This window comes from Cryptomeria japonica, chromosome 7, assembly GCF_030272615.1.
Source record: "Cryptomeria japonica chromosome 7, Sugi_1.0, whole genome shotgun sequence".
NCBI classification, from domain to species: domain Eukaryota; kingdom Viridiplantae; phylum Streptophyta; class Pinopsida; order Cupressales; family Cupressaceae; genus Cryptomeria; species Cryptomeria japonica.
The window spans coordinates 682,557,310-682,569,699 of NC_081411.1; the positions used below are offsets into that span (position 1 = coordinate 682,557,310).

The window sequence follows — 12,390 nt, forward strand, 5'->3', positions numbered from 1 at the left end:
ATCCACATCCAGCGGAGCTTGCTCTAGATATTCCACGCACTCTTCATCCTGTAGCAGATGTTGGTACTTCTACTCTCCGGCCTAAGTGGTGGGCCAAGACCATTGGTGATCTTCATGATGATGAGCTCATTGAGGGTAGATCCGTTAGAGGTAAGCGTCAACAACACAGTTAATTTTGCTCTTATGGCCAACATTCACAGTATTTATGAGCCTCAAACATATACAGAGGCTAAAGGTGTACCTAAATGGGAAAAGGCTATGGCAGCGGAGCAACATAGTCTTCTGAAAAACAACACTTGGGTATTGTCTGATCTTCCTCCAGGAAAGAAGCCCATTGGCTGCAAATGGGTGTTTAAAGTCAAGTATAAAGCTGATGGAAGTCTTGGTAAGTACAAGGCTCGGTTGGTGGCAAAAGGGTTTTCACAGAAGGAGGGCATCGACTATGAGGAGACATTTGCTCCCACAGCCAAGATGAGTACCATTAGGCTTGTCCTCGCTCTCTCAGCTCAATTTGGATGGAAAGTCCATCAAATGGACGTCAAGAGTGCCTTTCTCAATGGTGATTTGCAGGAAGAAGTCTACATGACGCAGCCTCCAGGTTTCAAGGTTGCCGGTAAGGAACACCAGGTATGTAGACTAGTCAAAGCACTCTATGGCCTCAAATAGGCTCCTCGTGCATGGTACATCAAAATTGATAAGTACTTGATTGATCAAGGCTTTCAGAGGAGTCCTTCAGATCCCAATTTGTATGTCAAACATACTAGTGATGATATTCTATTTCTAGTAGTCTATGTTGATGATGCAGGTCAAACAGAATTTGTGTCGGCATTTTGATATGACAGATTTGGGACTTATCCATTATTGTCTCGGTGTAGAGGTTTGGTAGACTGATAGCCACATATTCATTTCTCAGTCAAAGTATGCCAAGAGCCTACTAGATAAGTTTCGAATACAAGATTGTAAACTTGCATCTACACCTATGGAGATAGGGCTCAAATTATCAGCCAAATCAGATTCACCTGTAGTGGATGAGTCTTCATTTAGGCAACTAGTGGGCAGCCTCATCTATCTCACCGCCACTAGACCTGACATCAGTTATGCTGTGAGCTATATTTCTCGCTTCATGTCAGCCCCAAAAGTTGAACATTGGGTTGCAGCGAAGTGTGTGCTTAGATATGTGAAGGGCACTCCTGATTTTGGCATTCTGTACAACAGAAGCAAAGATCCTAGGCTGGTTGGTTTTACAGACTCAGATTGGGCAGGTTGTGTTGATGACAGAAAGTCAACTTCTGGGTATGTTTTCAGCTTGGGTACAGGTGCAGTCACATGGACCAGCAAGAAGCAACAGGCAATAGCTCTTTCCTCGACCGAAGCAGAGTATCGGGGAACTGTTAAGGTAGCATGTGAGGCAATTTGGCTACGTAGGATGCTTGCAGACATGCAAATGTCTCAACCAGGACCTACTCCCTTGTTTTGTGATAATCAAGGGGTTCTAAAATTAGCCAAAAATCCAGTCTTCCATGAGCGGACAAAGCATGTGGAGCTTCATTGTCATTTCATCCGCTAGCATGTTGAAGATGGATCAGTGATACTGCAGTACATTCCTACAAAAGATCAGACTGCAGATATCCTCACCAAGTCCTTGAGCCCGGCAAAGTTTCTCAAATTTAGAGAGCAGCTTGGTGTGATAGATAGCATGACCATTAAGGGAGGGTATTAGAATATTTAATTATATTTTAGTCACCTATATTTAGTTCCTTGTTTAATGGTCATTTAGCTTTTTAGTTAATTAGCTTTTAAGCTTTATTTAGCATTTAGCTTTTTCTTTTTAATTAATTTGCTTTTAAGCTTAATTTAGCTTTTAGTTTTTTAATCTTTTACTTTAACGTTATGTTCTAATTATAGAACATCGTCTTGTAACCTCTATATATACGTGTGTATATCGTTCAATGTAATCATCCGATTATTGAATCATTCATTCATCCGATTAAGGGAGGGTATTAGAATATTTAATTATATTTTAGTCACCTATATTTAGTTCCTTGTTTAATGGTCATTTAGCTTTTTAGTTAATTAGCTTTGAAGCTTTATTTAGCATTTAGCTTTTTCTTTTTAATTAATTTGCTTTTAAGCTTAATTTAGTTTTTAGCTTTTTAATCTTTTACTTTAATGTTATGTTCTAATTATAGAACATCGTCTTGTAACCTCTATATATACGTGTGTATATTGTTCAATGTAATCATCCGATTATTGAATCATTCATTCAATTTATTTTTCAGTTATATCCAAGTTGGATTTAGCCAAAGAGATGTTCGAGTGTCTTCAAAGCTTGTATGAATTCAACAACACTAGTAGAGCTCTAGCCTTGAGACGTCAGCTGCTTCATATTAAAATGGCTAGAGGTGAATCTGTTGTTTCCTTCTTTATGAAAATTATAGAATTGAAGGATCAGCTCGATGCTATTGGAGATTCTATTGAGGATAAAGACCTGGTTATGTTGGCCATGAATGGCCTTCCTCACTCTTGGGAATCTTTTATTCAAGGTATTAGTGGAAGAAATGAACTTCCCAAGTTTGATCGGTTGAGAGTTGATTGTATTGAAGAGGAATGCAGATTGGAGGCGAGAGGAATTGGGCGAAAATCTCACCATGAAGAAGATCATGTTCTTGCTGACCATAGTTCTAAAAGAAAAGGAAGGAAAGCAAATTTCAAGAGGAACATAGATAGAAATCCTGATTTAGCTTTTGAACCTAAGAAGAGGAAGGATCTCTCTAGGGTTTAGTGTTTCAGATGTGACAAGTTTGGTCACTTTGCTATAGAATGCCCTTCTAGACCCAAGCATCAAGTTGCCGCCACAAATGTTAAAAATGCTTCTCCTCATAGAGAATCAAGTGAAAATTCTAAGGGTTTCTTATTTATTTCTGCTCTTTCAAGTAATGTTCCCTTTGATAGTAATACTTGGCTAGTTGACAGTGGAGCTTCTCGCCACATTACAGGATATCGTGAACATCTCTCTAATCTGATTGAAAAAGATTCTCTTTTGCATGTGTTGTCCTCATTTTTGTTTTAAAAAATATGGACCATTACATAGAAATTTGTCAAAAAATGAAAATTTTACTCCAAGGCACGCTTCCCAAGACATAATTTCGCCTTATCCTTGGACTAGATTAATCCTTAGTCCATCCTTAAACCACGTTTCAAATTTCATCGCATTCTGGGTCCGTTTGCTATGTTTTTCCTTCAATTTCGGGTTTTTTCTCCCTAACTGCAGGTGGGAAATTTTCCTTAAGTTGCAAGTTCTAATTTTCCCTTTGTTTTAGTGTTGTAGGGAAATTATTAGTTAATTACGAGTGCACTTTATGGAAATAGAACTTGTAACTTACTTTTTATTTCCCCCTTGTTGCTTTTTGGCTTTTAAGTCATTGTAGGAACTTTTTGGGCATATTACAAGTGAACTTTAAATTATAAAGTTTAAATAAAACTTGTAATTCATTTAAAAAGTTCTACTTAAGTGATTTTTTGTTATGGTAGGGGTTTTTCTCCTCCATTAGAAGTTTTATAAAGTCACTTTAAGTTGTAATAGGGATTTTATTTCCCTATTACAAGTTTTATAAAGTCACTTTAAGTTGTAATAAGGATTTTATTTCCCTATTACAAGTTTTATTTTTAAGTTGTTTTTATGACTTGTAAAATGAATTTTATTAAATGGGAGTTTTATTTCCCTATTACAAGTATTTTAAACTTGTTGTTTGCTCTCACAAACCCGATTTTTCCTTTATGCATGAAAGGTGAACATTTTTAAACTTGCAAATGGGTTTTAGAAACCCGATTTCATGTGTTCTTTGCAATTTTAAACTTGCTGTTCTTTCCCAAAAACCCGACCAGCAACATTGGAGGATTTTGTTGAAGATTTCCAACGATTTTTATGGAGAAATTCAGGAAGGCGTTTTGATTTCATGCCTATTTTCATGAATTTTGAAACTCTCTTCACGCCATTTGGAAGACATTGTTGCTGGTTTTATGGTGTTTTAACAGCAAAAACGTGTTTGAGAAATGCCACGATTTGCCTTTGAAATTTGCCACGAATTCATTCTTTCCTAAGTCTTTTTTGCTTCCTTCACCCAGGCGTGGGGTTTGGATGGAGATTTGACCATTTATTATGCCATTTTGATAGCTGTTTTTGCTGCACATGGTTTTTTGGAAAAACGTGGCTAGGGTTTGAATCTCCTCCTTGTATCTATTTAAGAGTTTTCCTCTCTTCTTTCAAGAATTGTTTCTTGCTTTTTGGGAGGTCGTTTTTGTTGATCAAGGTATTTTGTTTCTTTCCTTTCTTTTTTGTTTTTATTTCTTGTTTGTTTGGTTTTCCTTGGTCAATTTGTAAATCTGTATATATGTTGCTTTTGCCTAAAATCGGTTTTGTGAGAGATTTTCCCCTTTGGTCCAAGTTTGCAAGGCAATTTGTGAATTGCATTGTCTTTCCCCATTTTCCCTCTTTACTTGCATTCGGGATTTAAAAACCCGATTGCATGTAAGATGAAAATAGTTGATCTTCCCCTTTGGTTGGAATATCTTAACCATCTTTTGGTGAAACTCCAAGTTTCTAAATTGGAAAATATTCATCCTTTCAAAATCGGGTTTTTAGAACCGGATTACATATTGAAAGTGCTTCCCATTTTCATAAAGATGATCTTCCCAAAATCTTTTTATTTTTACTCATATTCATTTCCATCATCCGTACATACCATTCCCACCATTTCATCCACTCATTTCACACCTTCATTCATTTTTCCCATTTAAAGTCTTCACTTGCAGTCAACCATCCAGAACCCGAAATTGGTCCAAAATGCACTCAAAAAACACTTGAAAATGAGTTTTAAAGGTCCAATTACAAGTGCAAACTTGTGTTTACCCATTACGCATATGAAGTTGCATGTTTGTTCCCCACAATTGCAAGTTAATGCTCTTGTTTTTCCCACACATGTAATGCAGCTTCCAGAACCCGAAATTCACCTATGAGCCCATTTTTGCATCAATTTATCCCTTCCCTTGTCAGTCCGGTTTGTACACACGAACTACCAAATCAATGAATTTCTGTATTTGTTGTTATTTATTTCCAATTGCTATTACTTTTATGTGAAGAGAAAAGAGTATAGTTTTTCTTGAAAGAAGAAGAAAGACTGTTGTCCCATCCATATTAGATTAGTTTAGTTTGTAGATAGGGGGGCCTTCCCTAAATTAGTAGAGTATCATACTCACACATTGTGGCTGAAACCACAAATTTGCACATTCTTCAGGTGTACAAAATTTTCAACCAACAACATGTTATCATTGGTGATGATGCTTGTTATTCTATGAAAGGAGCTGGATCTACATCCTTTTATTTAGATTCAGGAATTCCTCTTCATCTGAGTGATGTGCTATTTGTTCCTGGAATTAAGAGAAATCTGATTTCCATTTCAGTGCTGGAAGATAAAGGATACCAAGTTGCATTTGCTGAAGGCAAAGTTCTTGCATGGAAAAAGAGCACTAGTATTAAGACAACTCGTGAAATTGGTGTTCATCATGAGTGTCTATATAGACTTTCAACTTGTCCTATTCAAGCCTTAGCACACGATTCCATGTCTTCTAGTGAGTTGTGGCTTAAAAGATTTGCTCATCTAAATTTTAGAACTCTTTCCTCCATGGAGAAGATGGTCATTGGTCTTCCTAAGCTCAATCAAGAACATGATGGTGTCTACAAAGGTTGTGCTCTAGGTAAGAACATTAAAAGTCCTTTTCACTCTAGTGAAAGTAGAGCAAAAGAAATTCTAGAGCTGATTCATTCTAACTTGTGTGGCCTTATGTCCGTTGTTTCTTTAAGTGGTTTTTGGTACTATGTTACTTTCATTGATGACTTCTCTCGTAAGACCTGGATTTATTTTCTGAAATCTAAATAGTCTGATGGAGTGCTGTCTAGATTTAAAGAGTTCGAAGCTCTAGTAGAAAATTTGTCTGAAAAGAAGATCAAAGTTTTAAGATTTGACAATGGGGGTGAATATACTTTTGGTTTGTTTGAAAATTTCTGTATTGAAGCTGGGATTAAGAGGGAGTTTTGTGTCCCTATAATCCACAACAAAATGGTGTTGCAGAAAGAAAGAATAGGTCTATTGTTGAGGCAGCGAAAGCCATGATCCATGATCAAGGTCTTCAAACCTTTCTTTGGGCAGAAGCTTGCAGGACAACTGTTTATGTTCAGAATCGTAGTCCTCATCAAATTCTAGACAATATGACTCTTGAAGAAGCATTCACAAGTATTAAACTAGAAGTTACTCATCTCATAATTTTTGGGTGTCTAGTTTACATTCATGTACCTAAAGATAAAAGGTCTAAGTTAAAACCTTCAGGCAAGAAGGGAAGTTTTGTTGGTTACAGTGAATCTTCTAAAGCTTATTGAGTCTACATTTCGAGTCAAAAACAGATTGAAATCAGCAGAGATGTTTCATTTGAAGATGTAGCTTGCAAAAGATCTAAAGGGACTTCTATTGAAATTGATAGAGAAGATCATGAGTTATTGCAGCTAGTTCAAATTTAGTTGATCCCACTATGTTTAGGTAATTGATTGGATCTTTGATGTATTTGGTCAATACAAGGCTTGATATATGTTATGTTGTTAACACTCTCAGTCAGTTCATGTGTGAGCCTAGACATATTCATCTTGTTGCAGCCAGGCATATCTTGAGATATGTGCGTTGTACAGTGGGATATGATTTGAAATATACTTCTTGTGAAGGTTTGAACTTGCAAGGTTTTTCTGATTTAGATTGGGCAGGGTGTGTTCCTGACAGGAAGAGCACTTTCGGTTGTGTTTCAACTTAGGTTCAACTATGATTTCCTGGTGCAGCAGGAAGCAATCATGTGTGGCTCAAAGTGCAACAGAAGCTGAATATGTTGTGGCTTGTGTAGCAGCACAAGAAGCAGTGTGGCTTCAAAAGCTTCTTGCAGGACTGTTTGGGCAGCCCTTGGAATCAACTGTGATTCTTGGTGACAACCAAAGTTGTGTGAAGCTTTCAGTTAATCCTGTATTTCATGATCGAACCAAGCATATGGAGATCAAGTATCAATATTTAAGAGATATGGTTCAAAGGAAAGCGGTTGAGCTCAAGTACATTTGCACAGATGAGCAGACAACTGACATCCTCACCAAGCCATTTCCTAGAGTGAAGTTTTCTTACTTTCGAGATAAGCTTGGTATTGTGGAGAATGATGCTCTTGCTGAGAGAGAGTCTCAGCTTCAGTGATTCTCATTTCATTTTGTAATGCATTGTTCTCTGTAATGGAGAAATTTGAGGTGAAAGCCCTTGTAATGCATTTTTCTCTGTGATGGAGAAATTTGAGGTGAAAGCATTGTTCATGTTGTAATGCATTGTTCTCTGTGATGGAGAAATTTCCACATCATGTTGAGTGACTCCGTGATGAGAGCTTGTGTTTATTTCACTCATGGGAGTAGCCATGGTGAACATCATGTTGAGTGAATCCATGATGCTATCACGTTGAGAGAATCCGTGATAAAAATAAAAAAAATAACTTTTTTTTGATCTCTTATTACACATATGGGTGTAGCCATTGTGTTTGTCATGTTGTGAAAACTCATCTAATGATATCTCCTTTGCTAAGAGGGAGTGTTAATGTTTGTAGCAGCAGGACACTTCATTATTCCTGCGTTGGTTGTGAAACCGCCTTGCTAATGTTTTGCATTTTTCATGTCTCAACTCTTCTCAATCCATCTTTCTGTTCGACAATTTTGTATTCTGCATTTATGAGCTCTTTATTAGCTGGAAGTGTTTCAGTTTCCTTGTTACTTGTCACCGACTATTGTGTATTGCCTTCAACTTCATGGGAGTCTTGTTCTTGGTGGATGCGTGTCTTATCGTATTTCATCCAATAAGAAGTGCGGGAATGACAACGTATATGCAGTTCCCTTCGGCGATGGTTTATGAAATGGCATACAATGTAACTGCCACTTTGGGTATTGCGCGTATGAAGTGTTGGCCTTTCGTCTTCCTCCGTCTTAGAGATGTTTCGAGCCTTGCCTTTAAAAGACGTGTTGCTGTTTGTGTTGCGGGTGATGCATGTTCGTAAGAGAGAGTCTACATTTTTGTGTGTTCTTCCGTGCAATGATTTTCGGATCAGCTTCTCCTTCAGTGTCTTTATATTTTCTACAGCGATTTTGTATCTTCTCTATCTTTTCATATATTATTGATGTTGATTATTTCATGTTACAGAAAGTTGTGCTAGCTGTAGTATAGAAGATTTCAGTTGTTCTGAGATGATATCGACCTATATTGTTGATTGGTAAGTGTTAACAATTTTTGCTTGATTAAGCTTGAGAGCATTGCATTCAAAATTTGTTCTTTCAATAAAGCTTGATTTTCGGTGTGGCTGGGTTTTTCATCCTTAGGTGGAGGGTTTTCCCAGGATAAATTCTTGTGTATTTTGTTTCTGTGAAGATTTTAAGTTTCAGACTTCTGGGTTTTACCTTTCTGGTTCTAATTGTAACATGTTTTCCATCTGAAATGAGAAAAAGATACTCTAATCTTATTGGAAGCTTGAATTGGAATAATGCTTTTCATCAGCCAGTCTTTTAATATCGAAACAAGATTAGAAGTCAAGGAGATGTTGACATGTCCATTCCAGTGACTTCGTTGCAGTGTTTCTTGCACATATTGGGTGGAATGTTTTTTACTTATTTGTTCATATCAAGGCTAAATCGGAATTACAGTTGTCTGTTTGAATTGGTTTGTTTGTTATTATCCTTTCGTTTCTATTGCTTTCGTGAGAAAAAAGTGAGATGGCATATTTAATTACATATAGTAATTAATTTTGTTTATGGTTCTAGGTGGATCATTGTTTCTGTTTGATCGGAAAGCACTGCGTTATTTTCGTAAAGATGGCCTTAACTGGCGGAAGAAAAAAGATGGCAAAACAGTAAGGGAAGCGCATGAAAGATTGAAAGTAAGTAAAATTTCAGGGATTGTTGGAAAAATATTTATATTGTTTACAGGCTTTAAAAAACCGAGGTTCCATTTTTGTCATAGTATAAGAAATATTATACATCTCCTTTTCTACTGACCTTCCACAGTTCACATAAATTTATTTTAATATGTTTTCTAACTTTGGGACAGTGCTTTATGCAATTTAAGTTTGATTTTGGTTGTTTTTATCACAGACTGATGCTCAATTATTGCCAATTCTGTACTTTTTACTTTGGAATCTATCCAAGTTGCTTCCATTTCTTCTTGTTTCAGTCCAGATAGTTTTTCTACAAGGAATAACTTTTTCATCTTCTGACTGTGTTCTCATTAAACTGTTTTCTTGATTCATGATTTCTTCACAATTGAAAGTTATGACAAACTCATGTCCCATCATATTAAATAAAGTTTAACCCTATTTATAAGTTGCTCAGTGGTCATTAATCCATGTTTTCCCCATGACTGGTCACAATCACCAAAATCATCATTCAAGATGGCCAAATCATCTTTCCAAAAGATACTGCTTGTCCTTGGTTGCGATCTCTTCTTATTCAAGAACAATCTCATCAACATTAGTTAGTTAATCATCTTCAACTCTACTTGAGAATAAGTACCATAAGCTCTTGACTTATAATTGCATGCTAAAAATTTGAATTTATGGAACTTGAACTACATAAAATCACAAATAGGAAAGTTAGATTATTGATTATCATTAAAATTCATTGAATTTTCTGGTATTTGAAGTTTCTAACCTTGAATTTTTGTAAGGTGAAGATGAAGGTTGTGGTGGATGGAGATCAAATCATTCATCTGCTGTTGGCTCAAGTGCTGTTTTTCTTAGAGGGCATATGTTTGAATACACTCCAAGAATGCTTGCAAGTGGAATTGCACGTTTAACTTAGAACATGCATTACCATCCATCGTATGGATTTGGTTTTCCTTGCTAAAGCAGTCCTACTGTCGTAGTGAAGTGACATTGGATTAGTCACAAAATTAAATTTTATTAATCAATATATAATTTATTTTAACATTTTGAAAGAAAAAAGGCTATAGTTGAAGTCCGATTGCAACTTATTAGTTTTAAATTTAATATCAAGTCTTATTGTCTTCATTGACTCTACTATGCATATGTTGGTAAAGTAGCCATTTGCCTTCTAGTACATGGGCAAACTCTGCAATGGCTGCTTGTTGATCTTGTGCTTTAGAAGAATTGTTGCAATGCCCTTGAATAGGCCCCTTGTCAACTCTGCATCTTCCTTGAATGATGAATTCAAGTAATATCCAGCAGAATCTAAGTAGCAATGTCTTTGGAGATCCCATCTAGCATTATTAATCTCCCAAATTGGTGTGTACTTGCTCTCATAATTTTACTTTTTGGACCATACTGCTTCGTGGAAACAACCAGTAGGAAAATTTTCCCCATCGACCAATCTCATCACTCTAACCAAGGGCATTGAAATTTTCACAATCTCATTTCTATTCATTCAAAATGACTTGACAAAAGCAAGGTGTGCATTGTGATACCATCCATGTGATTGGCAAAGTTACAAACAACTGAATCCGATTCAACAAATATTTGTTTCAGGTTTATCTTTTGGGCACTTAAAACTCTATGGTGCAAGGAAGTGACTGACAAAACTTGTCACACCTTGTTGCAGGAGCTTCTTTCACTAAGTGAAGGATATTTGTTTCAGGTTTATCTTTTGGGCACTTAAATTCTATGGTGCAAGGAAGTGACTGGCAAAACTTGTCACACCTTGTTGCATGAGCTTCTTTCACTAAGTGAAGGATATTTGTTTCAGGTTTATCTTTGGGCACTTAAATTCTATGGTGCAAGGAAGTGACTGGCAAAACTTGTCACACCTTGTTGCATGAGCTTCTTTCACTAAGTGAAGGATCTCATCCTGTTCAACATATGAATTTAGTGATAAATCTTCCCTCTCTAGTCTATATTTAACCCATGAAAGCCTGCCACTGTCTTATACAATTGAATCAAGACATTGTGCCACACACCGGATTTAAAACAATAGGGTACTTCTCCATAAGAAGTTTGCATGCTGTTACATATTGCTGCAATTTTTTTGACAAATTGCACTACAGATTGTGGTCCAAACTCCATGACTACCTCATCAAACATGTAAAAAAAAAGTGGGCTGATTTCATTCTATTAGGTGCATATGCGGATTTGAGGAAGGCTGTGCTGCCACAAGGAAGTTGATCAATGAATGTTTTTTTTTCAATTAGTCTTCCCTTTTGATGTTAAATTGCAACTTGTGTTTGCCAGATCTTTTCGATGCTCATCAACTTCACATCTTGCTCTATATCATTTTGAATATATCAACAAGATCTCATAAGATGGGACCTTCGAATCAGGACTCACAATAGCAATGGTATCTTTCATTGTGTAGTAGTTAGAATATTGTGCAACATTGAATGGGATGCTAGAGTTAAACCAAAAATTGGCTATTGCTTTCTTAGTATGTGCATGGAAATTCTTTTTCTATTTTGTGCTCTCCAAAGATGGTTGAGCTGTATGTGTAGTATGAGATGAAAAAAGAGTATTCACATTTCCCTCACGAGTTTTAGAATCGACTCAAGGCTTTCATATGAGGGGGTCTTGAAATCAGAACCCACAATAGAAATGGTATTACTCATTCTGTATTAGTAAGATTATTCTGCAACATTGAATGGGATGCTAGAGTAAAACCAAAATTGGCTATTGAATTTTGAGTATATGCATGAAAATTCTTTTTGTATTTTGTGCTGTCCAAAAATAGTTGGGCTCTAGCTGTAGTACAAGATGCAAAAAAATCATTCACATTTCCCTCATTAGTATTAGATTTCTTGGTTGAGGAAGATGGTATAGTGGTAGGAGTATCAACATGAGTGTGCCATGGAAGTGCCACCTCATCTAAAGTTCCCTGTCCAACTTCAGCATCAGTAGATGACTTTGAGGATGATTTAATGGTATTTATTGCTTTTTAACATTGCTTTTTGCAATGCCTCAAGAGACAACAAGGCTTGGTAGGTTAATCCTCAAGATAACTTTTGTGTGGTTTAACATCATGTCTTGGCAACTTTGTTAAATGCCATATGAAATAGTTAATCATCCCACTGTTTTCATCTCACAAAAGTTGCATTTTGATAATGCAAATTGGGAATGAGTTTACAATAGACACATGCAAAATCACTTCCTTGGCATTATGGGCTGAATCATAAACACATGCATACCCTTAAGACTAGATATAGGCTTTAGATATAGCATATTGTAATGTCCCCACTTTGAAATAGAATTTAATGATAAATAATAATAATAAAATGAAAATATTAAAAATTAAATTAAAATATTAAAGAATATAATTAAACATAATTAAGATTTAAT

At 36.2% G+C, this 12,390-nt stretch overlaps 1 protein-coding gene across 2 annotated transcripts in view; it reads left to right on the forward strand.

Annotated features, from left to right (window-relative positions):
* LOC131068500 (calmodulin-binding transcription activator 3) overlaps positions 1-12,390 on the forward strand; it is an 80,005-nt gene that overhangs the window by 33,561 nt on the left and 34,054 nt on the right. For both annotated transcript variants that reach the window (XM_058003685.2, XM_058003686.2), the window contains exon 3: positions 8,876-8,991. In XM_058003685.2, coding sequence (XP_057859668.2) covers positions 8,876-8,991 — 116 coding nt within the window. The remainder of the gene's footprint in view (positions 1-8,875; positions 8,992-12,390) is intronic.